The 25,750-nt window shown below is 43.1% G+C and overlaps 2 protein-coding genes and 1 pseudogene across 3 annotated transcripts in view; 1 reads left to right on the forward strand and 2 right to left on the reverse strand.

Moving 5' to 3' along the window:
• Positions 1–8,015: 8,015 nt before the first annotated feature.
• CALCA (calcitonin-related polypeptide alpha) lies at positions 8,016–11,520 on the reverse strand. 2 transcript variants are annotated; one of them, XM_009007720.4, is made up of 4 exons: positions 11,410–11,520; positions 10,278–10,372; positions 9,424–9,558; positions 8,016–8,503 (listed from the first exon to the last, which is right to left on the reverse strand). In XM_009007720.4, exons 2-4 carry the CDS (start codon positions 10,361–10,363, stop codon positions 8,314–8,316), a joined length of 411 nt encoding a protein of 136 aa, XP_009005968.1. In that variant the 5' UTR covers positions 10,364–10,372; positions 11,410–11,520; the 3' UTR covers positions 8,016–8,313. The 2 variants fall into 2 exon arrangements, with proteins under 2 accessions (XP_009005968.1, XP_002755041.2); XM_002754995.7 differs by having other exon boundaries at positions 11,386–11,520.
• Positions 11,521–12,959: 1,439 nt separating this feature from the next.
• CALCB (calcitonin related polypeptide beta) overlaps positions 12,960–25,750 on the forward strand; it is a 183,891-nt gene continuing 171,100 nt past the window's right edge. The window contains exon 1 of the mRNA XM_035265913.3: positions 12,960–13,133. The gene's annotated coding sequence lies outside the window, so the exon portion shown is untranslated. The remainder of the gene's footprint in view (positions 13,134–25,750) is intronic.
• On the reverse strand, positions 23,209–24,057 carry LOC108593817 (purine nucleoside phosphorylase pseudogene; annotated as a pseudogene).

Here is a 25,750-nt window from a genome sequence, read left to right on the forward strand (position 1 = left end):
TAGTAACTGGACTTCAGAGGGGGAGGAAGAGCATGGTAAGAATGAGGGTGGAGCAGTAGTTGGGTGTCATATTATACATAGCTTTGTGGACTATCTTAAAGGTTTTATACAGAACCTGGCACATTGCTGGTTACTTTTATGAAGGCAAGGAAACATTCCTACAAACTTCCTAGATCTATGGATAAGCCAAGCTCTCCAGGAAGCCTCTAAAGAAACACTCTTTGTAGAAATAATTAATCTTATCATTGTCCTGGCAAATCTTAATAGGAGATGAGGTCCAAATTTATAGTGCTTGGCTCAGGGTTCTACCAGAGACAAGGGCAAGATTTTTTAGCTCTCCTCATCATTTACATGCAGCAGTGGCTACAGGAATATCCAGAAAAGTTTTGCCAAGAGAAGAGATGTCTGAGGATCCAAATAATTGAAGAGACTTGTCCCCCAACATCAGATAAATTATTGATAATAGATAATCATCTAGGATGATTTAGCTAATCATCTAGGATGGATTTAGCTAATGAGATGACTCACAGAAACCCCAGGGCAGCTAGGGACTCCGTAGTGAAAAAAACAGTGATTTCTTTTAAATCTCTGGCAATTAATACCCAATCCTTGCTTGAGATGTCTGATCTCAGTCACAGCCAGTTCTCCATGAAGGGTCTACATACAAATGGAGCAACAAAGCAGAGAAAGTGAGTTCTGCTCACGATTAGAGGACTTTTCTTAAGAGTCAGAGTGATCCAAAGATAGAAGGAGATATCAGGAAATGGTTACCTCAAGATTTCAAAAATAAGCCAGAAGACCACGTGGGAGGTACAGAGAAGATACAACCATGTGGTTGTTATACATGCCTTAAGGGTTTCTTCCCACCATGAGAATTTCTGAGGCAGAAAGGGTGACATGAAACAGTGGCTACAAAACAGAGAGAAATGAGACATCAGAGAGGGAAGGAGGGTGCTGGTAAAACACACTCAATGATGAAGAACAGAAGGACTTAATTTTGTTTGAAGTGGAAGCAGCTTATGTTATTGCACCTAATCTGCTCTGGCCTCGGGAACCAGGGGAATGATCTGATGATGAAACCTCCTTTCTGGGAACTGTGGCCTTCAATGTGATCTCAGGTCAGCACCTCCAGCCAACTCCAAAGGCTGTGCTTTCCAGATTTCAGGGGTTGAGCTGGAGTTATCATAGTTTGATAGGTATTAGTTATCGAGTTACCTCAAAATTTGGCAGCTCACAACTACAAATACCTATTGTCTCACTGTTTCTGAGATCCAGGAATCTGGAAGAGGCTCAGCTGGGTGGCTTAGGGTCTCTCATGAGGATGCAGTCAAACTTTCAATTGGGGCTGTGGTGATTTCAAGATTCAACTGGGCCTGAATTATGCACTTCCAAGCTCACACGCTTGGTTATTAGCAGGTCTTCACTTCTCACTGGCCGTTGGCCAGATACCTTCATCCCTGTGCCCGTGGGCCTCTCCACAGCCTACTTGAGTGGCCTCATGACATGACATGTGACTTCTCATAGAGGAAGTGACCCGAGAGAGAGAAAAGTGAGCAAGTGGGTGAAGCAGTGCCAAAAGAGGAAACAAGGTTGGTATGTAGAATATACATAGAGCTCCTACAACTCAATAGTAATTAAAAGCGGGCAAAATATAAACAGAAACTTTACAAAAGAATATTAACAAATGACCAGTAAGTACATAATAAGATACTCAATTATTAGTAGTCATTAGGGAAAAATTTTTTCTTTGAGATAAGGTTTCACTGTCACCCAGACAGGAGTGCAGTGGTGTGATCATGGCTCACAGCAGCCTCAACCTCCCCTGACTCAAGCAATCCTCCCACCTTGGCTTCCTGAGTAGCTGGGACTACAGGCACATGCCACCATGCTTGGCTAATTTAAAAAAAAAAAACATTTTATGGAGACCAGGTCTCACTATGTTGCCAAGGCTGGTCTCAAACTCTTGGGTTCAGGCAATCCATCTACCTCAGCCTCCCAAAGTGTTGGGAATATAGGCATGAGCCACCATGCTCATCTGGGAAATAAAAATTTAAATCCATGATCAGATACTGCTACAGAATCATAAGAGTAGCTAAAATTAAAAAGACTTGAAAACACCAAGCATTTGCAAGGGCGTGTAGAGCAAGTTGAATGATCACATGATTCTACTGGGAGGGTAAAATGGCATAGCCATTTGAAAACAGTTTAGTTATAAGCATGTTTACCATACTACTTCTAGATATTTATCCAAGAGAACTCAACTAGAAAGACTAGTACATAAATGCTCATAAGAGTATCATTTATAATAAACCAAACCTAGAAATGTTTTAAGTATTCATCCAACAAATGTAGGAACATTTTGAGTATTCATCTAACAGTGAAATACTACTTAACTCTCTTCTTCAAATCCTTGAGAATTGGTACCTGGTTAATCCAGCAAGTAATTATATAATGATATATGCAACAATATAAATAAGTCTCATGAACATTATGTGAGTGAAAGGAGCTAGATACAAGAGAATACATTCTATTTATCTATGTATGTATATATGTATCTATCTGTCTATAATCTACCTAACTAATCCATCTTTCTATCTATCTATGTAAAAGTTACTCCATAGTGATAGAAAGTGATAAGAAATCAGGTCAGTGATTTCAGAGATCAGAGGTTTAGGAGACATTGACTTCAAAGTGGCATGAGGAATATTCTTGAACAATGGAAATATTTGATACTTTTCTTGTGGTGATAGCTACATAGACTATATGATACACATTTTTTGCAAAACTCATTGAAATATAATTAAAAATATAATTTTATGTTATTTAATTTTTACCTATGATAGTTGACTTTAAAAGTAAGAGGAAATGAGAATATGTGATATAAAAATTTTTTAAATGCAAGGGATAGTTCACAGAAACAAAATACTACTTGGAAACTTTATTACCTTCTCCAGTTTTTTTAAGATCAACTACCTAGGCAAAAATAACATTATAAATAATATAATTAATTACTTTAATTACATATATATGTAGATAGATATAGATGTTACTACAGGGAACATACTTTTTCATTGTATCTTTAAAACATTTACAGGAAAAAGTCACATTATAAGAATTATAGGAAATCTCACTGGACACAGTGCTTCATGCCTGTAATCTCAGCTACTTGGGAGGCTGAGGCAGGAGGATCATTTGAGCCCAAGAAGTCAGGGCTGCAGTGAGCCGTGATGATAGGCTACAGTGAGCCATGATGACACCATTGCACTCTGGGGTGGGCAATAGATTGAAACCCTATCTAAAACACACACACACACACACACACACACACCACCACCACCACCAACAAAAAGAATATCTCAATATATTTCCCAAGTAAAAAGTTATAGAGATTACTTTATCAAACCCCAGTGCAAAATACTTGGAACTGAATAACTAAAGTATAATTCTAAATGCTATTTAAAAATTTTAAATATTCTAAATAATTCTTGAGTCAAAGTGGAAGTCAAAATAAAAATTATAGAGTAACTTAAAAATGAGAACTTTATGTCTCAAAGCATGGCATATTGTTAAAGATTAACTCAGAGAACAAAATTATATAGTTTCATAATTTACTTTTTAACTTAACAAATATTTATTGAGGAACTAATTGCTCTATGAATTTTTCTAGGCTCTAGAGGTATAGCCCAAGATATATGTAACTTCCCTCATAGAGTTACATGCCAGAGGAAGGACACCGGCAAAAAGAAAAACCAATGTATTTGTATATAATATTTTAGAAGTAATAAGTTCTATGAATAACAATAAATCTTGATACAGGGGGTAGACAGTGAATAGAGAAGAAATGCTGTTTTGTATAGGGTGGTCAGAAAAGCCTTCTTTGAGAAACTGAAGTTTTGGTAGAGTTCTGAAGGAAATGAGGGATTCAGTTATGAAGATATTTAGGAAACAATGTTCCAGGCCCAGAAAATACTAAGTGCAAAGACTTTCAGGAAGCTGGAATTAGAGCAAGCAATGGGTTAGCTGACAAGAAGAGAGGGCAAATAAATGATGGTGAAGTCAGATCCGGAAGTGCTTCTTAGATTATCATAAGAAACTTTTACTCAGTGGAATGGGGAAGGTTTGAAAGGTTTTGAGCAGAGAATAGAAACGATATGACTTATGATATAAAAGAATCACTCCAGAGTAGTTCATATAGCAAAAAGTGTAAAAACAGGGGGATCAGTTGAGAGCTTACTCTAATAATACAGGTAAGACATGATGAAGACTTGGATCAGGATGGCATCAGATCTCATGAGAACTCACTGTCACAAGAACAGCATGGAGGTAACTGCCCCCATAATTCAATTACCTCCTACCAGGTCCCTCCCACAATGTGTGGGGATTACGGGATTACAATTCAAGATGAGATTCGGGTAGGGACACAGCCATACCATATTATTCCATCCCTGGCCCCTCCCAAATCTCATGTCCTCACATTTCAAAACCCAATTGTGCCTTTCCAACAGTTCCCCAAAGTCTTAGCTTATTATACCATTATGGGATTACAATTCAAGATGAGATTTGGGTGGGGACACAAAGCCAAACCATATCAGCAGCTAAACAAAATTTTGAACAATAATTGGGTAAAGAGTGTGGAAGAAATTAGTAAACTGGAAACCAGAAATAAAGTGAAGTTAAATAAATAAATAAACTTTGGGAAGTTCAATAAAATAAAAATTGTTTAAGTGAATAAAGAAAAAGAAAAGAGAATACTATTACACTACTTCCAGAATGAAAAAGAGGCTATAACCTCAAATATGAAGATGTAAAATTTGTTTATTGCCAACAGGTCCTTTGAGGGGAAGTTAGGATTAGATAAGGGTCCTTATGGGGAGGAAAGGCAGGATGGGTAAAGGCAAACCTGCATGAAGGAGGATGCATGGATAACCTCTTAGGCTGGAGACCAGGGCACCCTCTGAAAATAAATATCAGTTGTTCTCTTTGACATGCACAGGGATCTAATTCCAAAACATCTAGTATGGTAGAAGGTAATAAGTGGTAAGGATAAAAATACTAAGCAGATTTGGGAGGCCAAGGTGGGTGGATCATGAGGTCAAGAGATTGAGACCATCCTGGTCAACATGGTGAAATTCTGTTTCTACTAAAAATACAAAAAATTAGCTGGGCACGGTGGCGCATGTCTGTAATCCCAGCTACTTGGGAGGCTGAGGCAGGAGAATTGCCTGAACCCAGGAGGCGGAGGTTGCAGTGAGCCGAGATCGCGCCATTGCACTCCAGCCTGGGTAACAAGAGCGAAACTCCATCTCAAAAAAAAAAAAAAAAATACTAAGCAGAGAAGAGGGCTAGGGTGTGTCGTTAGCTGGGGTGAGGTACAGTTTTAGAAAGAATGGTCAGGACAGGTGACATGTGAGAAATAATTGGAGGAGATGAGGGCAGTGGATGAAGAGTGTTCTTCACAGAGTATGAGTGGTGGTTGAATGATGGGAGATAGAAGTTGAGGAATAGTAAGAGGGGAGCTGTGCATGGTGGCTCATGCCTGTAATCCCAGCACTTTGGGAGGCTGATATGGGCGGAGCATGAAGTCAAGAGATTGGCCAACATGGTGAAACCTCGTCTCTTCGAAAAATACAAAAATTAGCTGGGCATGGTGGTGCATGCCTGGTGACAGAGCGAGACTCCATCTCAAAAATAAAAATATAAATAAATAAGTAAGAGGGCTAGCGTGTAGGAGAGTAAGAGATGAGGCCAGGCAGGTAATGGGAGTAGTGATGAGAGGAAAGAAAGGGAGATCACCTTGAATGGCATTGATGACCTTTCTAGGTTGGCCAGTCTGTGATCACTATTTAGGGTCTGAGCCATTGTTTCTAAAGGAGGTTAAGGAGTGGGCGAAGGGGTCCTTATGGGGAGAAAAGTCAGGGATGGGTAAAGGCAAACATGCATGAAAGAGGAGTGCATGGGTAACCTCTGAGGCTGGAGACCAGGGCACTCTCTGAAAATAAATATCAAGTGTTCTCTTTGACATGCACAGAACTCCAATTCCAGTAGGGATGCTTCACTTGAAACTGAGGGTACAAGACACTAGGGGTCCATCACAGGCATGTTTTCTTTGTGCCAAGTGAGTCAGCTTGGTCAACAAAGTGCTCACAGGCCCCTGAAGCTCTACCTGGGAAAAACAGCACAAACAGCAGCAGAGAGTCCATTGAAAATACATTTTTAATTTTGATAGAGTTTACAAATGTCAGCATTGACATTTCTTTAAACAAATAGTTTCGTCAAGGTACAGCATTATGTCCCCAGATGCCCAAAAGGAAGTGATTTCATGTCCTCCTGAGGTTTAGCAGAGCCACCAGTGTCAACAGGATGGCTGACAGGGCCTAGATAGGCCAAATAAGCCAATGAGACATGCTGTCAGATTTATGGTTTTACATAATCAACTATTTAAAAAGATGCACAATAGGTAACTGCATTGAGCTTGTTCTGCATTTAGCAATAGTTCCTTTCAAACTAAGAAGATAGTTTTCAGTATCAATAAGGATGCCAATATGTATGTCTTCCACGGAGGCTTTTCTACAAATTGTTTTTATTACACATTAAAAAGTTCAGCTTCATTGTAATCTAGGAGGAAGAAAATAACAGCTAGAATTTAGTTACTGGTTAATTGTCAGACTCAACATCTATTATCTCACTTACTGTTTATGGTAAGGCTTGGAGGTAGGTACTATTGTAGCCCTCAATTTACAGATGGAGAAACTAAGGCTAGGAGAGAGTCATGATCATATAGCTAGCAAAGGGCAAATACAGTTTTTTAACTCAAGTCTGTGCACTTAATTTGGAAGTACATGACATAGTAATGTATACTCTAAAATGATAGTGTCATTACCTTTCATATGCAAATGCTAGAATAATCACAATTATAATGGCAAAAAGTAGTGTTTTAAATAAACAGGATCTATCTTTCTTGGTCCGATGATCTCAGGGTTACAAGGGGAGACTGAAAAAAGAGAGAGATGAATCCAAATTCTAGCGTTTTAGCTATTGGAACTCAGTGTTCTTTTTCCAGACACTGGTGTGGGTACCTTCCCTTATGGATTTTTTAAACCACATGGTCTCAGGGAGGTTTAGAGTGTGAACTACACCCCTATAATAACCAGTCATTGATCTTCCCATCCCATAATACAAGGGCATTCACCTTCTTGAGTCATTTAGCTGCTCAGGCTTGAAGGTTCCTGCGGCGCCTGCCGAAGGCTTCAGAACCCACATTGGTGGGCACGAAGTTGTTCTTCACCATGCCCCCAGATCTGCTCAGCAAGCCTGCCAGCCGATGAGTAACACAGGTGGCAGTGTCACAGGTTCTCTTCTGGGCAGTGGTTCTGATTTACAGGATGAGAAATAAGAGAAGACCTGTGACCGAGAGGCTGGGAGAGGAGTCGGCCCCATGGGACCTTCATGGTAAAGTTGCTGTTCTGAAAGGCACTAATTAACTTTAAGTGTTTCTCCTAAATACAACTATCAGAGCAGAAAATCACAAGGCCATTAGGAAAAATGCCATGATCACTCCCCATAGATATTCCCAGGGGTGTCAGAAAACCAAAAGATGACTCTGGATTACTGGCTATGGAATATGGAGCAGTAACAGCCAATCTTTCCTGTATAAACTAACTAAAAATCAAAGCAGAGGCTTATGAGACTGGAGTGCATTATGGCCCCACACCCAGCCCTATTCACAAGGACTATAAAATTGATACCCCAGTCATGGGCACCAACTACCCCTTCTTAGGAAAATAAAAAATTCTTCAGTCTTACCTGGAAGAGGAGCCGAATGTGCAGCATCAAGTCCTAGAGGTGCTTACCTGCTCCCCAGGACTCCTGCTCTTGCTGCTTGAGCTTGGTTAGAGGAACCACCCACCATATCCTGTGTCCAGCTACCCCAGGGTTAAGGCTATTTCTAAGGACAGGTCTTAGACACTATAAAGCCTGGGACATACACCAGAGTAATGATTACCACAGCTCAGATCTTTTTGGAAAAATCATTTTATTCCTCAAATGATCAACACATTCAGAAGCAGGACAGAGGAGCTCTCATGAAATCTCTGGGGGACTCAAAGCAGCCCTCATTTTCTGATGTTTTCCTGGGTGATTCTCTTCCAGCCTGTGAGTCCTGCTTTCTTTCCTCCCATCTGAAGTTTGAGACATCCTCTACCTCAAGGAAAGCCACTAATACCAGCCAAAAGAGCCACCAGAGAGGAACCAAACCACATGCATCAAGTTATAGGAAGAAAGCGAGAAGGAAAATTAGAAAGGAGAGGGAGGAGTTTAGTTGGGATCCTGGGGCATGCCAACGTGAGGGTGATGGTCTCTCTCCAAGCTGTTGTACACATCCCTTTTCTTGCCAGGTGCTCCAGGCCCAACTGCAGTTTTGGGGAATGTGTGAAACTTGCTGAAGTTCTGCGAGTATGTGCTCAGCATGCAAGTACTCAGCTTACTGCACCGCTTAGATCTGGGGCTGCAGGGAAGAAAACATGCCAGACAGTACCACAAACCTGCCCCCATGGGGAGTCACTTAGAAGATTAGACCAGGCAGGGGACTCTGAGTAGGAGCAGGAGGGGCACGCAGGAGGGCAGCTTGCTTTTCCTTCATCAGGAGAGCTCATAGGTTCAGTGGGCCAGGGCAGTGCAGGGAAGGACTGGATGGGGAAGCATAATCTTTTCTGGCATTCTACATGCTGTTCAGTCCTTCATGCTTGACAGAGGGGTTCTCAGGGCAGATGCAGGGGCACACATGCCTCTGCCTGGGCAGTGCCTGGGGCTGATCTCTGCTCAGGCTCAAGGTGCACAGGGATGTGGATCTGGGGAAGGGTACTCTCCCTGGCGTCCTGACAACATGCACATTTCCACAGATACCACACATTTAAAGGCTCAAACCTACCTCAGACACTGCTCTACCTGTCCCCATCCCCTGCAAGGGCCTCACCTTCACCTTGCAAATGTAAAATGAAGGCTCCTTGTAGGTATGAAAGGATGTCATATGCAGATTAACAAGATGGATCCAAATTTCTAAAATCTCCTGAGATATACTATGTCTATACCTGACTTCACCCTCACCAGTCTTAACTCATCCCAATACTGGGAAGTCTCCCAGTGTTGCAAGAGCAAGTCCTACAGTGAGCAATTTCACACCTCCCCATTTCATTTCCTAAGAACTTTCAGAAATGGAGCTTTTTAATGTGTCTAACCACAGTTCCTCCAGCTGCACTGGGACCTCTATCTCCCTTGGAGCTTGAGAACAGCTGGGCCCAGGTCTCAGTGAACAACACAGCCTGTTGGATTTCTGGTCAGTGCTTTCTTTCCTGTCTCTTGGGATCTGCCTTCCTGGGTATGCTGGGGGAAGGGGAGGCCCTGTGCTGGGCACTTGGGGAGCCTCACCTGGAGCCCTTTGTCTCCTGCTCCTGCTGCAGCTCACTGGTCTTCAGCTGCACATAGTCCTGTAGTGCAGCCAGAAGGAGGCGCCCTTTCTCCTCACTGAGTGTGGCTAGGTCTGGGCTTCTCTCCAGGGCAGACCTGTGGAAGGGAAGCAAACAGTGCAGGCTGTGAGCCCCTGCCTGCACCTCCCCAGGATAAGCAGCCGGGCTTCCTGGTCTTTGCTTCTTCCCCTGAGGATGTGACCACTGGGAGTCCCCGGGAGAGGGCACGAGGCCAGTGTCCTCCCCAGGACCCAGGCACTGGAGTGGCCTCCAAGCAGTGGTGTGCTGGAGCTAGTTTGTATAGACTTGTCAAAGCTGATGGTTAAATTTTCAAGAATTTTGCAAAGCTGAGTGCAGCTATTATTAAAAATTAAATGCTAAAACTTACAGTTAGTGCTGAACTTGAAAACAGTTTTAGTTTAATAAATTTATATGCGGGTGAGAAATAGATCAACAGGTAAAATATCAGATTTAACAATAACAAATTTATTGGCAATAGTATGCAATTCATTTCTCAAATCTGGCTGAATATGGTAAATAGGATGGCTACACATCCAAAAGTTTGGAAAAAAGCAACAAAAGCATTTTGTGAGACTCAATGGGCTATATGAAATTTATAATAAAGAGTATTTTCTAAATATTGATTACTACTTATAAATTGTGTAACATACATTTTTATATCAGAAAAAATTATGTATGTGCGTGAATATATATATTACCCTGCCCCCCTGTTGGTTTTTAAGCATTCAGCATATCACACTTAAGAGGCACGGAATTGTCTGATTCCATTGTGCTTCTGGCTTCAGGCTGTCTTACCTGGATGGTGCTGCCTGGAGGCTGCCTGCCTGGAACAGCACCAAGATGCCGAGAGCCAAGAAGGGGGAGAACTTTTGGAAGCCCATGACACCTCTCTGCAAGGGAAGAATGAGGTAAACCACCTGCGCCAGTTCAAAATTCTAGGAGCCCACAGACCTTGGCTCCTATCCTGCTTTTCTATCTTGCCTCTAACACCCTGGCTTTGAGGCTTCAGACTGGTCATCATATTTCTTTTGTTTCCTCATCAGCACAGTGGACTTCTGGGAGGTTCAATGGGCCTGTAGCATGCACAGTTTGACGGAGCTGGAGGAGCAACCCTAGCGTGAGAGCTGAATGGGAGAGGTCTCAGTCTTACCCTTCTCCCCAAAGCGACACACGTGCATATAGACCTATTAGCCAGCTCTCTGTGGAGGACACACTCCCAAGCCCCTGTCACAGAAGCTGCTCTCATAAGGAAACCCAGAGCTGTCCTCTTGTGGGGCTTTTGCATACACCTGGGTGGGAGAGACCGGGGAGATCTGCGGAGAGGGATTATCTCTGCAATTGGAACCTGAGAAATAGAAGAATCCGTTTTAGTGCTCAGCCGCTCCGCCGCTCCGCCTGCTGGCACCTCAGTCCCCTGCAGTAACCAAATTTAACTTTTAAATTGGGACCTAAGACTTTCTCTCTTTGCTCCCAGGAGCCTGTTGCAGTTTAGGGCTGCTTGTCCCTCAGTCGTCGTGCGCTTTTGCCACCCGTTCGCGCTGTTTCAGGTTCTGAACGAATTTCCCTGGGACTGCTAGGCGCCAGACTCGATTCCTGAACGCACCGTCTGCGGAAAGTTACTCTTACGTCCTGCCCTGTGCACGGTCCCTGGGGAGCCTGAATGTCCCAAGACCGGCCCAAGCCTGTGTGCAGGGGGAGAGAATAAGGCTGGAGTCCGCAGCTGAGCAGGAAGAGCGAGCCCGGGGACTGAGACTGTCCGATCCCACCTAGGGCAGGAGCCTGGTAGAAATCGCAGACTAACAGAGACTGTCTGATGAAGAGACTAATGGAGAGAGAGAGAGAAAGGAGGAGAGGGAGAGAGAAATTGACTTATGGAGGGAGAGGGAGAGAGAGAGATACACACCTGAGCTAGAATCTCGGGGCTGACCTGGCGGGAGGTGGCTTGGATCGGAGGCAGTGGCGGCGGCGGCGGCGGCGTCCAGTCAGAGCCCTGTGGAAGCGGCGGCGACAGTTGGACTGAGCAGTGAGTGGCTCTGATGCCTCTCAGCGCCAGCGACCGTTCTTATTCCCATCGCTGTGGATCGGGAGGGTTCCGCCAGTACACAGCAACCAATGGGCGGAGGGGTCCTTTGCCCAAGTTGGGTTGCGTCACCCTCATGCTTCCAGAACCTGTCGGATCCAGCAGGACGATCCCACTTGTATTTGCATTGAGGTCATTGATGGAAGTGAGGGGTGGGGAGGACGGAAAGGGGATGGTGGGGAGGACGGAAAGGGGATGGTGGGGAATCAACGAGAAACGCCCTTAAAGTGAGCGGGAATTTGAGGGCAGTTTGACGTCATGGTGAATTTCATCTCTCTGTCGGGCTTGGTTTTGAACTCGCGCCCCACTCCACCCCTGGTTGTGTGATTTGGCGGGAAGGGTCCAGGATTGCAGGGACTCTCCCAACTCTGACCCCAGAACCCTGCCCAAGTGAGACTTGAAAGTTAATACCCCTAAGGGTGGAGTCTGGGCCCAACCAGGCTGACTCTAGTAGCTGGTATCACCCACAGAGGGCCAGGGCTCGTGGGAAACAAGAGATGGAGCTGAGACCAAGAAGTTTGTTAGACGGGAATTCAGTTCCAGTTGAGCCAATTCCGGATTGTGTGATCATGGGCAAGTAACTTCACATAGGCTTAATGTACTCATCTTTAAATGGGGACCATAGTCTCATCTTGAAGGAATGTTGTCAGAAATAGCCCAGTGCCTGGGCCCCAGCTAGGCAGGGATCTACAAGAGTTTCCTGGTCCGCTTAGGGGATTCCCTAAGATCTCCATGGATACTTCGCGAATCCCCATCTCTCCGGACTGTCAACTCACGGTGGGCTGTCCCGGGGTACTGTTTAGATCCATTACATGTGTGAGGAGGGGGCCAGTGACTAGCTGGGCCTGAGGGGTGAGTTGCAAGGGACAGGTGCATAAGTCTCCATCCAGACCTCTGGTCCTCCCCCTTCCTACCCTGCCATCCAACACCTGCCTGAGCCGTTTGTACAGCTGCCCCTTTGCTTCCGGCTGCCGTTTGCCAAGATGTCCCAGCGACATTCTATTCCGGCCCTGTACCCCTCGCCCCCACCCCACCCCACTTCAGTCCTCCACTAAGGAGCAGGCAGGCTTGACCATGCTGTGGGGTCCCTGCCTAAACCGAAGCGCACATAGTCACTTCCGCTCACACTCGTTTACACACACGCAAACGCATTACTGTCTACCAAGATGTGCCCATTCTGAATCACAGATACAAAAAAACAGATGATGGCGCACAAGAGTATCCTTAGGGGTTCATTTAGACGTGTTCCAAGCCTGCTTCCGAGTCTCTTGGGCAGTAGTATTCACACACCCGCACGACGATGACCTGCTTGGATCAAATCTACACACACTTTCACATCACACCCAATTACACGTGACCTCGACAACACTCACACCCCGCACAAACGGGTTTCGACCACTCCGCCTGAGCGTTCAGCTCCCGGCGCGCCCCGAGCGGCAGTGGTCTTGATTGTGGCACCTTCCCACAGCGTCCAGAGTGGCGAGAACGAAGCTTTTCAGCGTCCCCACGATCTCCCGGTGTGAGCGCGCAGCGCGCGATCTGCAGCAGCTGGTCCGGGCGCTGCCTGTGCGGTGAGAGCAGTAACGGCATCCCGGGGCTGTCGGGGGAGGCAAGGACCCTGGCTTGAGGTTCTTTGAAGCAGAGCAGAAATTAGCCCTTAAGTGTAGGGTGAGTGGCGCGAGTCACGGAACTCCAGGTACTCCCGGGTCGAGTCCGCACCCTCGTCCTCAGTCCCCAGAAGCTTCGACATTTCCTAGGACCACACCCCTGTCTCGCGGTACATCTCTCCTTCGGGGGTTGATGGTCTCGGTGGTCAAGGAGGTAGCGGCAACGCCTAACTTCCAAGATGCCCTTAATTGAATCTCTTCCTTCTTAACTACTGCGAGGGAATAACACCTGGGGCTGGAGACGGCGTGTCTGAGACTCGCTCTCCTCAGGCCCCGCTGGCAGGGCGGCCGGAGGACCCGGGACTGGAACTGGGGCTCACCGGCGCGCGTCAGGCGCAAAGCGCGGAAAGGCGAGCTGCGCGCGGAGCAGGGCCCGGGACTGCGGATCTTGGGTACTGTGAGCCCTGGATTCTGAAGGAAGACAGCTAGCTACTGCTAAGACCCAGTCCGGAGCCTTGGAGCTTTTCAGCAGTTTGGGCTCCGAGCCCTGGCCTGGGTTTTCGGTGCAGAGCTCTGCGAAGAGTTGCGAAGGCCGCAGTGCGAGCACTAAGTGGGGTGTAGTGCTTGGGCCGCTGTCACCCGGCCTGTAACAGGAGAGTGTTTGCGCTCAGCTACCACATACTTCAGCGGAAATGACTTTTTCCAAGACTAGAGGTTTCTAACCTAAAGGGAGGGCAACATCACATACTGGGGTCTGTTGGGGGATAGGGGATAGGGGAGCGATAGCAGGGGGTGGGGAGGTTGGGGAGGGATAACATTAGGAGAAATACCTAATGTAGGTGAGGGGTGGGTGGGTGTGGGTAGCGGATGGAGACAGCACACCATCATGGCATGTGTATACCTATGTAACAATCCTGCAAGATCTGCACATGTACACCAGAACTCAAAGTGTGTGTCCTCTTGAAACCGTTTGTAAGTGTGTGTGTCTATGATGTGTTTTCCTAAAGAGGGAGCTCATAGCTTTCGCCCTTGCCACAGTGACCCCAAAATGGAAGACTGTAGTCAGATTTTGTGGTCATGTCACTTTGCGGGATCGCAATTCTTCTCCTGACTGTCGCGTGTGTGCCTTCAGCTCTCAGAATAGACACGCACTCCCCACTATCAAATCTTTGGCAGTTATAAATCAAAGAAAGGCTGGTGCCGTGGGGGCTAACCAGAGCCTGCGTCCAGAAGGCGCTAGTGTACCCCTGAGCAGTTTGAAGGCTGAAAGGCCCTCTCTTTAGGACCGGAGGGATTGTCATTAATTCACCTCTCAAGCACTCCTTGAGTTTGTAGGCAGTGTGTGGCGACTTGCTGGGGGCAGAAAGTTTTTTTTTTTTTTAGTTTTGTTTTAAAGTGATTTTCTCCAGCAATTAGCACCATGCCAGGCATCCTAGTAGATGCTCCGCCAAAGTTAAATGAATGAAAATTTATTCTTGCAAATTCACCAGTTTCACAAGGTAGCTTGCAGAAAATTTGGACCTAGTCAAAGCCGCATTTTGCTTTGTTTTCTGAAATCCGCAAACTGTTCAGCCAGAGTCCTCCCATTTTATTTGGCACAGCAAATCGGTTCCCAGGTAGAATTTTCCAGAGATGAGGCAGGGAAGTAAGGATTTCGTCTGGGATTCTCTCTAAACACTGGGATCTCCTGGTGCAAAATGTGAAGCCATTCTCTGAGCCCATCCCTGATTTACTGAGGGAGCCGAAGGAAGCTTAGAGCTTCCCCTGAGTAGATCACTTAGATTTGGTCCCTCTATTTCTGGAACTTCTCTGAGTTTCAGTACTAAACAGAGCATGGTCTAACGAAAGTCTTTAAGAAAAATACTGATTTTAAAATAGTCAGTTGACTATTTGACTATTGATTTTACTGTCTTATTTCCTAACTTTAAAATCTGGAAATTAGGGTCAGTTTTGAAGCAATCTAAGTTTGGAAAAAAATATTTTTACAACACTCTGATAATATCTAACTTAATGTTTGTTCCCATTCGTTTAGATCACATTCCTGTACTTTTTGCTTTAGAAATAACAACAAAGATGAAGTCTGGTTGAAAATTCTTATGTGAATTTCCATGTGATAAAAAAGTCATACCTAAAGGCTTGAGTTCAGAGCTCAAGTTGAATTTATTGCTGCTATACAAAGAACAGGTTTCCTTTATAATATAGATGCGACCACAAAATCACAGCAGTAGCAACAGCACCACCAGTAACAGTAACACAACAGCCCACAACACACACATTTTCTTCAGCCTGGCAGAAATGTGGAGCTAACAGACTAACTAGAAAATCCCAACTGAAAATCCATAGTACTGTTTAAAGAAGGGCAGAAATTAAAGTTTTCCATCATCATGTTTACTGGAGAACATGCCAAGAAAAGTAGTTGCTTCTGATCATTTTCCTAAGACACTTTTAGAGTGCAGTAAAGCTGCTTCTAGGGGAGGGAGTACAGAAATGACCGCCAAAGAGACAGAAAGATTCACAATAACCAAGATACAGAAACAGCCTGTGTCCACTGATGAATGAATATTTTTTTAATGGTCAGAAAAGTTCCTTCTTTATTTTTTATTGAGATATAACTCACAGCAGTGTGCACACAATTTAAATGAACAGCTTGATGAACTCTTATACGTATAAGTACACATTAACACTACCCACATCAAGATTTAAAACATTTCTAGCACCCAATTGTTCCTTTTTGCCCCTCCGAGTTGATAACCCTCTCCCGCAAGGGTAACCACATTCTTTTTTTAAAAAAAGTTATTGTTGATTTAATTTCTTTTTTTAAAAAAATGTATATTTTATTGCACTTTAGGTTCTGGGGTACATGTGCAGAACATGCAGGATTGCTGCATAGGTACCTACATGGCAATGTGGTTTGCTGCCTCCATCCCCCCCCCCCGTCATCTATATCTGCCATTTCTCCCCATGTTATCCATCCCCAAGCTCCCTACCCACCACTTTCCCTCCCCTATTCACCTCCAACAGACCCCAGTGTGTGATGCTCCCCTCCCTGTGTCCATGTGTTCTTATTGTTCAACATCCACCTGTGAATAAGAACATGCAGTGTTTGATTTTCTGTTCTTGTGTCAGTTTGCTGAGAATGATGATTTCCATATTCATCCATGTCCCTAGAAAGGACACAAGCGATGAATGAATTTTTAAAGAAATTGTGGTGTATGTTTATTACACACTCACAATGGAATATTATTCCATTCAGCAATATTATTCAGAAGAAGGAAATGTAATTTGTGTCAACATAGCTGAACTTGGGGGATATTATGCCACATGAAATCAGCCAGGTACAGAAAGACACATAATACATGATCTCACTTTATGTGGAATCTCAAAAAACAAGTCGAACTCAGTAACAAAGGGTAAAATGGTGATTATTTGGGGCTGGGGTTGGGGGTAAAGGAGAAATACTAGTCAAAGGATACAAACTTTCAGTTATAAGATGAGTAGGTCCTGGAGACCTAACATACAGCACGGTGACTACAATTAACATATGATTGAAATTTGCTAAGAGAGTAGATCTCAAGAGCTCTAAGCATGCACACACACACACACACACTCACACACACAAAGGAAACTGTGAGGTAATGATACGTTCATTAACTTGATTGTTGGCAATCATTTCGCAAAGTATACATGTATCCAGATATCACATTGAATACCTTAAAAAATAAAAACCTTTAATATGGAAATGAAAGTGAACAACAACAACAAAAAAAGAGAGTGAGAGACAGCTGAAATTCCCCAGTGGGAATTTTGCTGTGGACTTTAGAACAGGTGCATTTGTATAAACATTTGAGAGGATATCAATGTTTTATTAATAACCTAGATATAGAATTATCTAAAAGATGTTGCATGTGCAGTAAGTATGACAAGTCATATAAAACCATATTAAATTGAAACAAAGCAAAAATATTGTAAATGTTAAAACTACCATCAACTAAGTTCCATCCATGTGTCAGACACTGTGCATATATCATCTTTCTTACTCTCAAAAGTTTAATAAGATAGATATTTTATCTTTGTTGTATATGCAAGGGAATAGCAAGAGTATTTGGCTTTAGTTAATTATATTTTCCAGGCTCCTTTTGAGGACCTGAAATACCAGAACATGGTTTATCTGTCTGCATATCAGGTAAAAAATTTGGTCCCCTGGATCCAGGCACTGACTCAGAGGAAGAGATGGACACGTCTGCCTGCTTCAGGGCTAATGTGATTTGTAGTGAGAGACTCAATGAGCTGGCATAAATCATTTACAATTCCGGGACCAATATTTGGGAACATTGACATTTTTGCAACAGGAAAATAAATGTTGGTGGCATCACTTAAGTAAATTGCTAAAGAATAAAATCCAAATCAGATTTATAACAATATTCATAAGATAAAATTTTAAAACACTTGAGTTCAAACAAACAAAAATCCAAATGACTTAACTTCCTATATTTAGCATCATGCATTACTTCATCTTGTCTGAAATTGTGGTTGATTTTATAGAGTGTTCTATTTTGTCCATGGAAGTTGGGGGTGAGATGAGAAGGGAAGGGAGTTAGTGGAAAGAGTGCTTGGAGTCAGGAGTTAGGGTTCTAATTCTCACCCCTAACCCAAAGGGTATGGCTTTGAGAAAATCATTTGGGCCTCTGTTTCCACATCTGATATATAAACTTTTATGGGATTAAGGGATTCCGAAATTTCATTTTAATTCTGACATTCTATAAATATGCTGTTTTTATAGTACTTTTCAATGACACCAGGTCACCTGCTACTTGGCTTCTTCCGCTTGCCCTGGCAGGTACCATTGTCTTCTAATAATATGTAAGAGGAGTTCAACATGAAGGAGAAAAGATATGTCATTCTTTGGAGTGACACACTTCTTTGGAGGTACTGTTCCCCTACCTAAATATGAGGGATAAGTGATTTTCAGAAGAGACAGGAGAAGAAGGGAACAAATATCCTGGACCTTGTCTCCTTGTCAACAAAACATGTACTGGTTTCTTTTGAAAGGAGACAGAAAGCATGCCAGCTAAATTGGGAGCACTAAGTTCTTCTCTGCTTTGTGAAAATGAATCTGCAACAACCTCCTGGTCTTTATCTGGATGCCCATCTTTCTGCAAGTTGTTAGCAGAAGCTTTGCAATGTGGCTACTTGGTGAGTTCACATACAGCCCAATGCATAGTTCTGATGGAGCCTGAAAATCAGCTCTGAAAGGTTCTCCTCAGAGGATGCCTCTGAAGTGAGAGGCATGAACAAAGAAACTAACCTTCAAATAGGTCCAGCCAATATTTTAACAAATATTCAATGAATAATTTGGTTGGAAGGTAAATCAATTGATTATGCATAGAGAAATATATTATGTTAAGGAGTACATATAATAAATACATAAAATACATTTGTTTAGAGGGGTTATAAAATTATTATATGGCTATACATATTTGGAAATATTCTGTATTAGTAGAAATAGAATGAACCAAAAAAGTGTATTTATTAAAATATATGAGGAGCAGGTGAAAGAAAGAAGTGTAGGACTATTTATATCTTTGTTACCAAACAAGCAAAGAAAAAGTATGGCTAGTTAACTGGAGTTATTGAAGGGAGACCCCCACCAGCTTTCCTAACTAGGCTCTCTTCTTGTGTTAATGACATTGTGTCCACAAACGCTGTGTGCAGATGAGGCAAGCAGGTAGAGCGGTCCTTGATCTTCAGATCATCTTTATTGGGTTTGGAGTGCATTTTGAGTAGAGGACAAAGGTTGGGATAATATGGCTATGGTCTTATATTGCAAATAAAAGAGATACACTGAGTTTTTATGTTGAAGACCATCTTGATTCTACCTGTTGGTCTCCTGCTGGTGTAACCTGAGAAATGTGAATAAATCCAGGTTATCTCTCCTCCTATGTTTGCTGTCATCATTTTATAAAAGGATTCCTTGACTAGGGGAATAGTAGAGTTCATTCTCTTGGTGGCTATTGAGAGCTAAGCTAGATTGCTTGTAATCGGTTGGCCTGATGCCTCATTTGTTTCTCCCTGAAGCCTCTTGCTGTCAGAGGGTCAGCATATCTAGAGGAAGTGAAATAATGAAGTTAACCTGAGTGAGGTTCACTATATGCAGGAACAGGTGGAAATGAATAAAACCAATTTACTAAAAGCACTCTATGTAGTCTCTTAGGGAAACAAGACCCACACATCTGAAATAATGAAAGAAGAATACAAGATAATGAATAAGTATACTGGTTTCCCATTGCTGCTGTAACAAATTACCACAGATTTAGTGGCTTAAAACAACACATGCTTATTATCTTACATTTTTGTAAGTTAGAAGTTACACATCCAACATGGGTCTCACGAGTCTAAAATGTTTGCAGGGCTGTTTTCCTTTCTATAGGTTCTAGGGAAGAATCCATTTCCTTTCAATTTCCAGCTTCTGAAGGACTTTCAAGTTCCTTGGCTCATGGCCCCTTCCTCTATCTTCAAACCCAGCGTGGACTGCATCTCACATCACATCACTCTGACCTCCTCTTATACTTCTCTCTTTTACTTGATGGGATCCTTGTGATTACCTTAGGTCCAACTCCTGGAGAATCCAGGATAATCTCTCTAACTCAAGGTCCTACGTTTAATCACATCTGCAAAGTCTCTTTTGCTCTGTTCTCAGGGATTAAGGTATGGACATTTTGGGGGAGCTCATTCTTCTGCCTACCATAATAAGTAGAGGCTGGGCTAATTGACAAGGAATGCAAATGATGGGTGTTGGAGAAAGAGGCTGCTGTGGGCTGGGGCACTTTGGGAAACCTCCCAGAGATGGTGGGGCTACACCCAGAAAGTAGCTAAACAGTGGATACAGAGTCTCTGTTGAGGGATCCATCTACTGGGTTGGGAAGGGGATGAGGAGACAAGACAAGCCTTCTTTATATCAGGTGCCATCCTCTACGCTTCTTTTGCTGGGAAGGGAGACCTCCTGAATATGTACTATATGGTTATTGACATTTACCACTCAGGTGGACTATGTCTAGAAATCATGAAATCTCATATATCAGAAGTTTCTCTTCTATCAAATTCCAATTTATTATGTATCCCTTTGATATTCATGTTCAGATATGCTATAAACAAAGGGGAGATATTGAGTCAACTGGTGTCAGGATTGGTGCAGACATCTCTGGCGTGAAACTCCAGTAGGGGTGGGGAATGGAACCTTTGCCACCCCATTAGTCCATGTCTTAGAAGATTATGATGGTGCTATTAAATCTTAAAGTTGGTGTTTGGCCTTTTAACCCATGGCTTAGATATCTTTGCTAGACTCCTTTGACAAATAACAAAGAGCAGGTTTCTGATAAATTGAGCACTGAATTAAAACTCATTTGAAGAAAAATCCACGTAAAAAAATTTAGTGGCTGCACTGAGGTTGGGCAGGCAATAGGGAATTGCTAAAATGTGTGGGGAATGTAGGTGAGCCTCAGGACTTTCCAGCATCCAGTGTGGGGAAGATTTCTAATGTCTCCCTACACCCCAGGAGAGAAGGTGATAGGTATTCATACTCAGGCATTGGGGCTGTGAAGATTTTATGTGTAACTCCCCGCTACCATGGGGTATATTAACTGCCACTAGAGCCTAAAACAAGGCACAACAAATCAGTACATTTTACATTAGATCAGAAATGAGAAAGACACTTATGGAAAAAAGAACGAATAGCATATTATTTCTGTGGGGGTTTTTCTGGCCTCTCATTCTTGGAAAATGAGAGGGCTTAACTGACATTTTTGTAGAGTGGAGCTGACTGTTGCCCAGGGAGCAATTCTTCCCAACCCCACTGGTACTTTATTTGCTGTAGGCACCAGGAGAGGTTTTTTCCAAGGTCCAGAGGCTATTTTTTAGGGTGACTTCAGCTGCCAGGGAAAGAGCTGAGTATAGTGGACAAGCGCCAGGCTGGTCACTGAGAGGTGGATGGACTCAGTGGGTGACATCAAGGAATTACTCAGGATGGGTTCCTTTAACATGATTTCTCCCTTGGCTCAGACTAGCTGGATCCAGAATAGCTCTTCTCTCCCTGGCTAGGAACATTGTTCTGTGGAACAAGAGAGATAGAGATAGGAATCTTCCCATGGTACCAGGAAGCTCATTACAGAGATGATTCCTTTACAGGTATTGTCAGGGAATAATAAGTTACATATAAGGGGATTTCTTATATAAATAGACTCTGACTGAGATTATGAAGAGTATGTCTTCAAGGTCTTATGCAACTGGATTTGAGTCTTGGCTCTACCACTCACATATTATTCTTGGGCAGATAATAATCTCCCTAAACTACAGTTTCTCAACATGTAAAATGGGGATAATAAGAACTACCTAGGAAGGTTAAAGCTATTTTATGCTAGAACATCTGACACATTGCTTGGCATGAAGCAAATTCTTAAGAGTGGTGGCTATTATTATTAAAACAAGAGCTTATTCCTTCAAGCACCAAATGACATTGGCTTAATACAGTAAATCAAACAAAATCATTACATATTCCTCTGTCTTCTTAAGAGGACAATCTGTAAGCCTTTAATTCTCAAAATAAAACCAATTGTCAAGGCCATAACAGAATGGCTCTGGCTTCCCCAACCCTCTCAGGGTCATGCCTGGCTGTGTTTCGGCCTCACTGCCCAGCAGGATTAAGGACCGGGCATATTGCTGTCATAGAATAGGCACTGTAGAGTGATGGCTATTATTATCATTATGACAAAAGCTTACCTCTTCAAGTGCCAAATGATATCAATTTAGTTATCTAATTTTCCATTACAAAAAAACACATTTCACACACCTCTACCTTCTATAAAGAATAAGCCAAATACACTTTCAATTCTTTCTTGAAAGTTCATTGTCACCATCATAAGAATATCACTTGATGTGCTGGCCCGTATGTTGGACCAATAGCCTCAAGCAAGATTATACCACACTGTCTTTCTTTTTGAGGTCTAATATGTATGTAATTTCATGATTATTCAATTTGGTTCTTTGGTTTCTTTCGTTTGTCCCTATCACTTCTTGCTGGTTTCAAGTAATATATCAGCAATCTATTTACTTCCATTTTCATTTGGTACACAGCAAAACGAAAAATAAAACACCAACAAAAACAAAAATCAAGCTTAGTGAAATGGTATGGGAACAAAGAATTTATAGTCATGGAGTATGGACCTGTAGATACTGGTCAAGAACTATAGAAAGGGGACTTTTTGGACATCTGCTCAACTAATTTGTACTCAAGAGAACAGAAGCAACGTTTGTCAGAATTGTGCGTAGGAGAGCAGATACTTAGTGATGTTCTTTTGGTTAGGAACTTCATGATCTTTTGCAACAACAGCTTCAACTGACATATGCTCAGAGAAACCAAACAGAACAAGCAAACATGGTAGAGTTGGGTGTGCGTGAAGAGCCTATAGACAATTGAGTGAGAACTTCTTAATGGTCATGATGGCAGTAATGGATTACTGTGACACCCATTACAGTTATTCATATACAATTTTTTTCTTTTTTTTTCATTTCATCTGTCTCTTTATGCTGACTACATTATGACATTAAGTAAGTCCAAGAGGTATTGAGTTAGTCCTTGTTTGGTCTCTGTTGATTTAGATAAGGCAGAACTGAGCCCCCAGAAATGTATCATCTCAAAAAGCTAGTAGCAGATGCCAAGTTCGAAGGCCCAAGTCAAATCCTGGGCATATCCGCAGATGCGTGGTAGGGCATGGGCTCCAGCTCTTGTGTAAGAAAAACCAGGAATGGGAACAGCTTTATTTTGTAGTGCCAAGGTCTCACTATGTTCACACCTGTGATCCCAGCTTTGAGAAGAGGATCTGGCACCAGAAGGGTCTGGTGGAAGAAAGTGGGGCAGGTAAAAGATAGGAATGTTTTCCTTTCTGCTAAAACCTAAGGACAGAGGCACATGACTCCAGTAGGGGACCAAAGAAGGTAGCAGCTACTTGGATCTTGTGTGGGAGACACCAGACCACTCCGGGGCAGGTCAACTGGCTTTGTCAGGGAGTGGAATGCTGGCCATAAGAATGGAGACAAATCTTTCCAAAACAAGTGCAGCTTGTTTGCTAGCTTCTAATACTTCTTCGTGGTTGGCCTTCTCCAGGCTTTCATAATCCAAGATGACCTTGTTAGTGATGAGTGAGAAGCCAAAGACTCGAAGCCCACAGTGCCGTGCAATGATGACTTCTGGCACCGTACTTATGCCAACAGCGTCTGCTCCCAGCTTCTGCAGCAGACAACATTCTGCCATGGTCTCAAAGCTGGGGCATGCCGGCATCACATAGGTGCCTTCCTGTAGCTCACGTTTCTCCCCCATTTGTTCCCAGGTACTGAGAGCCCTCTGCTTCATAGTCCGGTTGTAGGCATCAGACATGGCAGGGAAACGAACCTTTCATCATTGGGCCCTCTGAGAGGGTTCTGACCAGAGAAACCAGGTAGGTTGATATGATCACAGATCAGCATGATATCTCCAACCTCAAACTTGGGGTTCAGCCCTCCTGCTGCATTGGTGACCATAAGGGTGTCTACACCCAGAAGGTGGAAAACCCTCACCTTCCAGAGTGAGTACCCTTCATACATGTGGAACCTGTCCTGCATCATCACACAGGCTCTGCCGTTCAGGAACCCAAACCAGTCGGCCAGCATGACCTGGCACTGTACTTCGAGGAAAGTTGGGGATTTCACTGTAGTCAAAGGCCTGGGCCTCAGTTAATTTATCAGTCAGACCTCCTAATCCAGAACCGCAGATTATTGCCACTTGAGGTCAGTGTTTAGTGTGAGATGGAAGCCATTCTGCAGTGTTTTTATAGTCTTCACATGTGTATCCGTTCTCCATTGTCCCACAGATGCCCTCTCGATTAGCCTGCTCGGGTGTGCTCCCGCGTGCTCCGATCCACTCGGATCCGCTAAGCTATGCAGGACTGAGCAAGTTGCAGATCTTTCTGGTCTGCACGGTTCTTATATACAATTTTTTTGGTATTTTTTTTTCCTCAGCTTTTTTTGGTTTAAGGGAAGTCGCCAGGCAAGTGACACCTGATGAGTGAGTGTTTTGTAGTTTCAGGAGGTACAGTACTGATGAAGACAAGGTCCATGATGTGGGAAGGAATCTCAGTCTGTCTGTTATCTGTTAGTTTTAACACCATACCTGAAACTGGGTAATTTATAAAGGAAGAGAATCTATTTCTTATAGTTATGGAGGTTGAGAAGTACAAGGTTGAGGGGCCACATCTGGTGAGGGCTTTCTTGCTGGTGGGGTCTTCCTGCAAAGTCCTGAGGTGGCACAGGCAGCACATGGAGAAGGGCTTATGTGTGCTTGTTCCTCTCCTCATAAAACCACTAGTACCACTCCCATGACAACCCATTACTCCATTAACCCACTGTTTCATGAATCCATAGATTAATCTAGCCATGAGGACAGAGCCTTCATGATCCAATCACCTCTTACTGGCCCCCAACTCTCAATACTGCCATGTTGGGGATTAAGTTTCCATATGAGTTTTGGAGGGGACATTAAAACTGTAAACAAGGGTTCAGTGATCCAGGCTGCAGTTTTGTCAGGATTATGTCTCTGGTTACCAGGGTTCTGAGGACATGAGTAGAAATGATGTCTTTATTTCTAGGCAAATATCTAATTGGTCCTTGGATCTGGGGAAAGATCAATCAATTTTCAGGTTTTCAGATCTTACATTGATTTCTGTACTGCCAAGTCATTCTTTGGAATAAAAAACTTTAAAGGATCTTAAAAGACCCTTTGGAAAACCCTTAGACCTGGCACCAATTGTCTTGGGCATACTTTTAAGCAGTAGTGAAACATGCTTAAGCAATCAATGCCTAATTTCTCTTCAGCACCAACAAGTATTATCTACAGATAACCTTCATTTAAATGAGAATGTGGTGAGCAGGCTGCCTGAAGAGTCCAAGGACTGAGCAAAGACCACGGGTTAGAGAACAGTTCTTCCTTTTACCCTGCTTTGCCTTGTGGTAAGCCTGGCAATGTCTTGATCCTTCTGTCTTTGTCTCAGAATTTCAAAATTTATTGTCCAGCACACTGCTATGAAATCTTTTTTCCTCTCTCTGTAGGAAGATAGAGATTCCAGGTTCCTGCAGGTCATAAAGCAGGATAAAGAGAGGTTGTGGAGAAAGCTTATTTTTACTTCTGTCATGTATACTGAACATGAAATGTTTATATAGCCATTTGGCTTTTATGTTTCTTCTCTGAGGTCTTACTAAATATGAGATAAAGTTAGATTATATGCAGTTGCTAGATCATATATAGATCATGTTAGGAAAGTTGTTCTTGTGATTTAACCTCTGTTACACATTTTAAAAATAGTTACATGTAGTTAAAGTAGCTGTAAGGCCCATTCCAGTCTTATACTTTTAGTTTATTTAAATGGAGAGGGAGTGAAGGAGGTGAACATAGAAGAACAAAGAACAAATGAAGGACATTATGCGATGGCAATTATATTTACTTAGAGGTTAGTTGAAAAATGCTGGTGATGATTATTTATTATATTTTGGTGGTGAAT

This window comes from Callithrix jacchus, chromosome 10 (genome assembly GCF_049354715.1).
Source record: "Callithrix jacchus isolate 240 chromosome 10, calJac240_pri, whole genome shotgun sequence".
NCBI classification, from domain to species: domain Eukaryota; kingdom Metazoa; phylum Chordata; class Mammalia; order Primates; family Cebidae; genus Callithrix; species Callithrix jacchus.

What these genes read in the sequence shown, in the direction of transcription:
- CALCA (XM_009007720.4), bottom strand. Translation starts at nt 10,363, where the DNA reads ATGGGCTTCCAAAAGTTCTCCCCCTTCTTGGCTCTCGGCATCTTGGTG. An exon ending in CTCCAGGCAGCACCATCCAG is followed by an intron (nt 9,559 to 10,277) that starts GTAAGACAGCCT and finishes TCCCTTCCACAG; the next exon opens with GTCTGCCCTGGAGAGAAGCC. An exon ending in CAGGAGACAAAGGGCTCCAG is followed by an intron (nt 8,504 to 9,423) that starts GTGAGGCTCCCC and finishes TCTTCCCTGCAG; the next exon opens with CCCCAGATCTAAGCGGTGCA.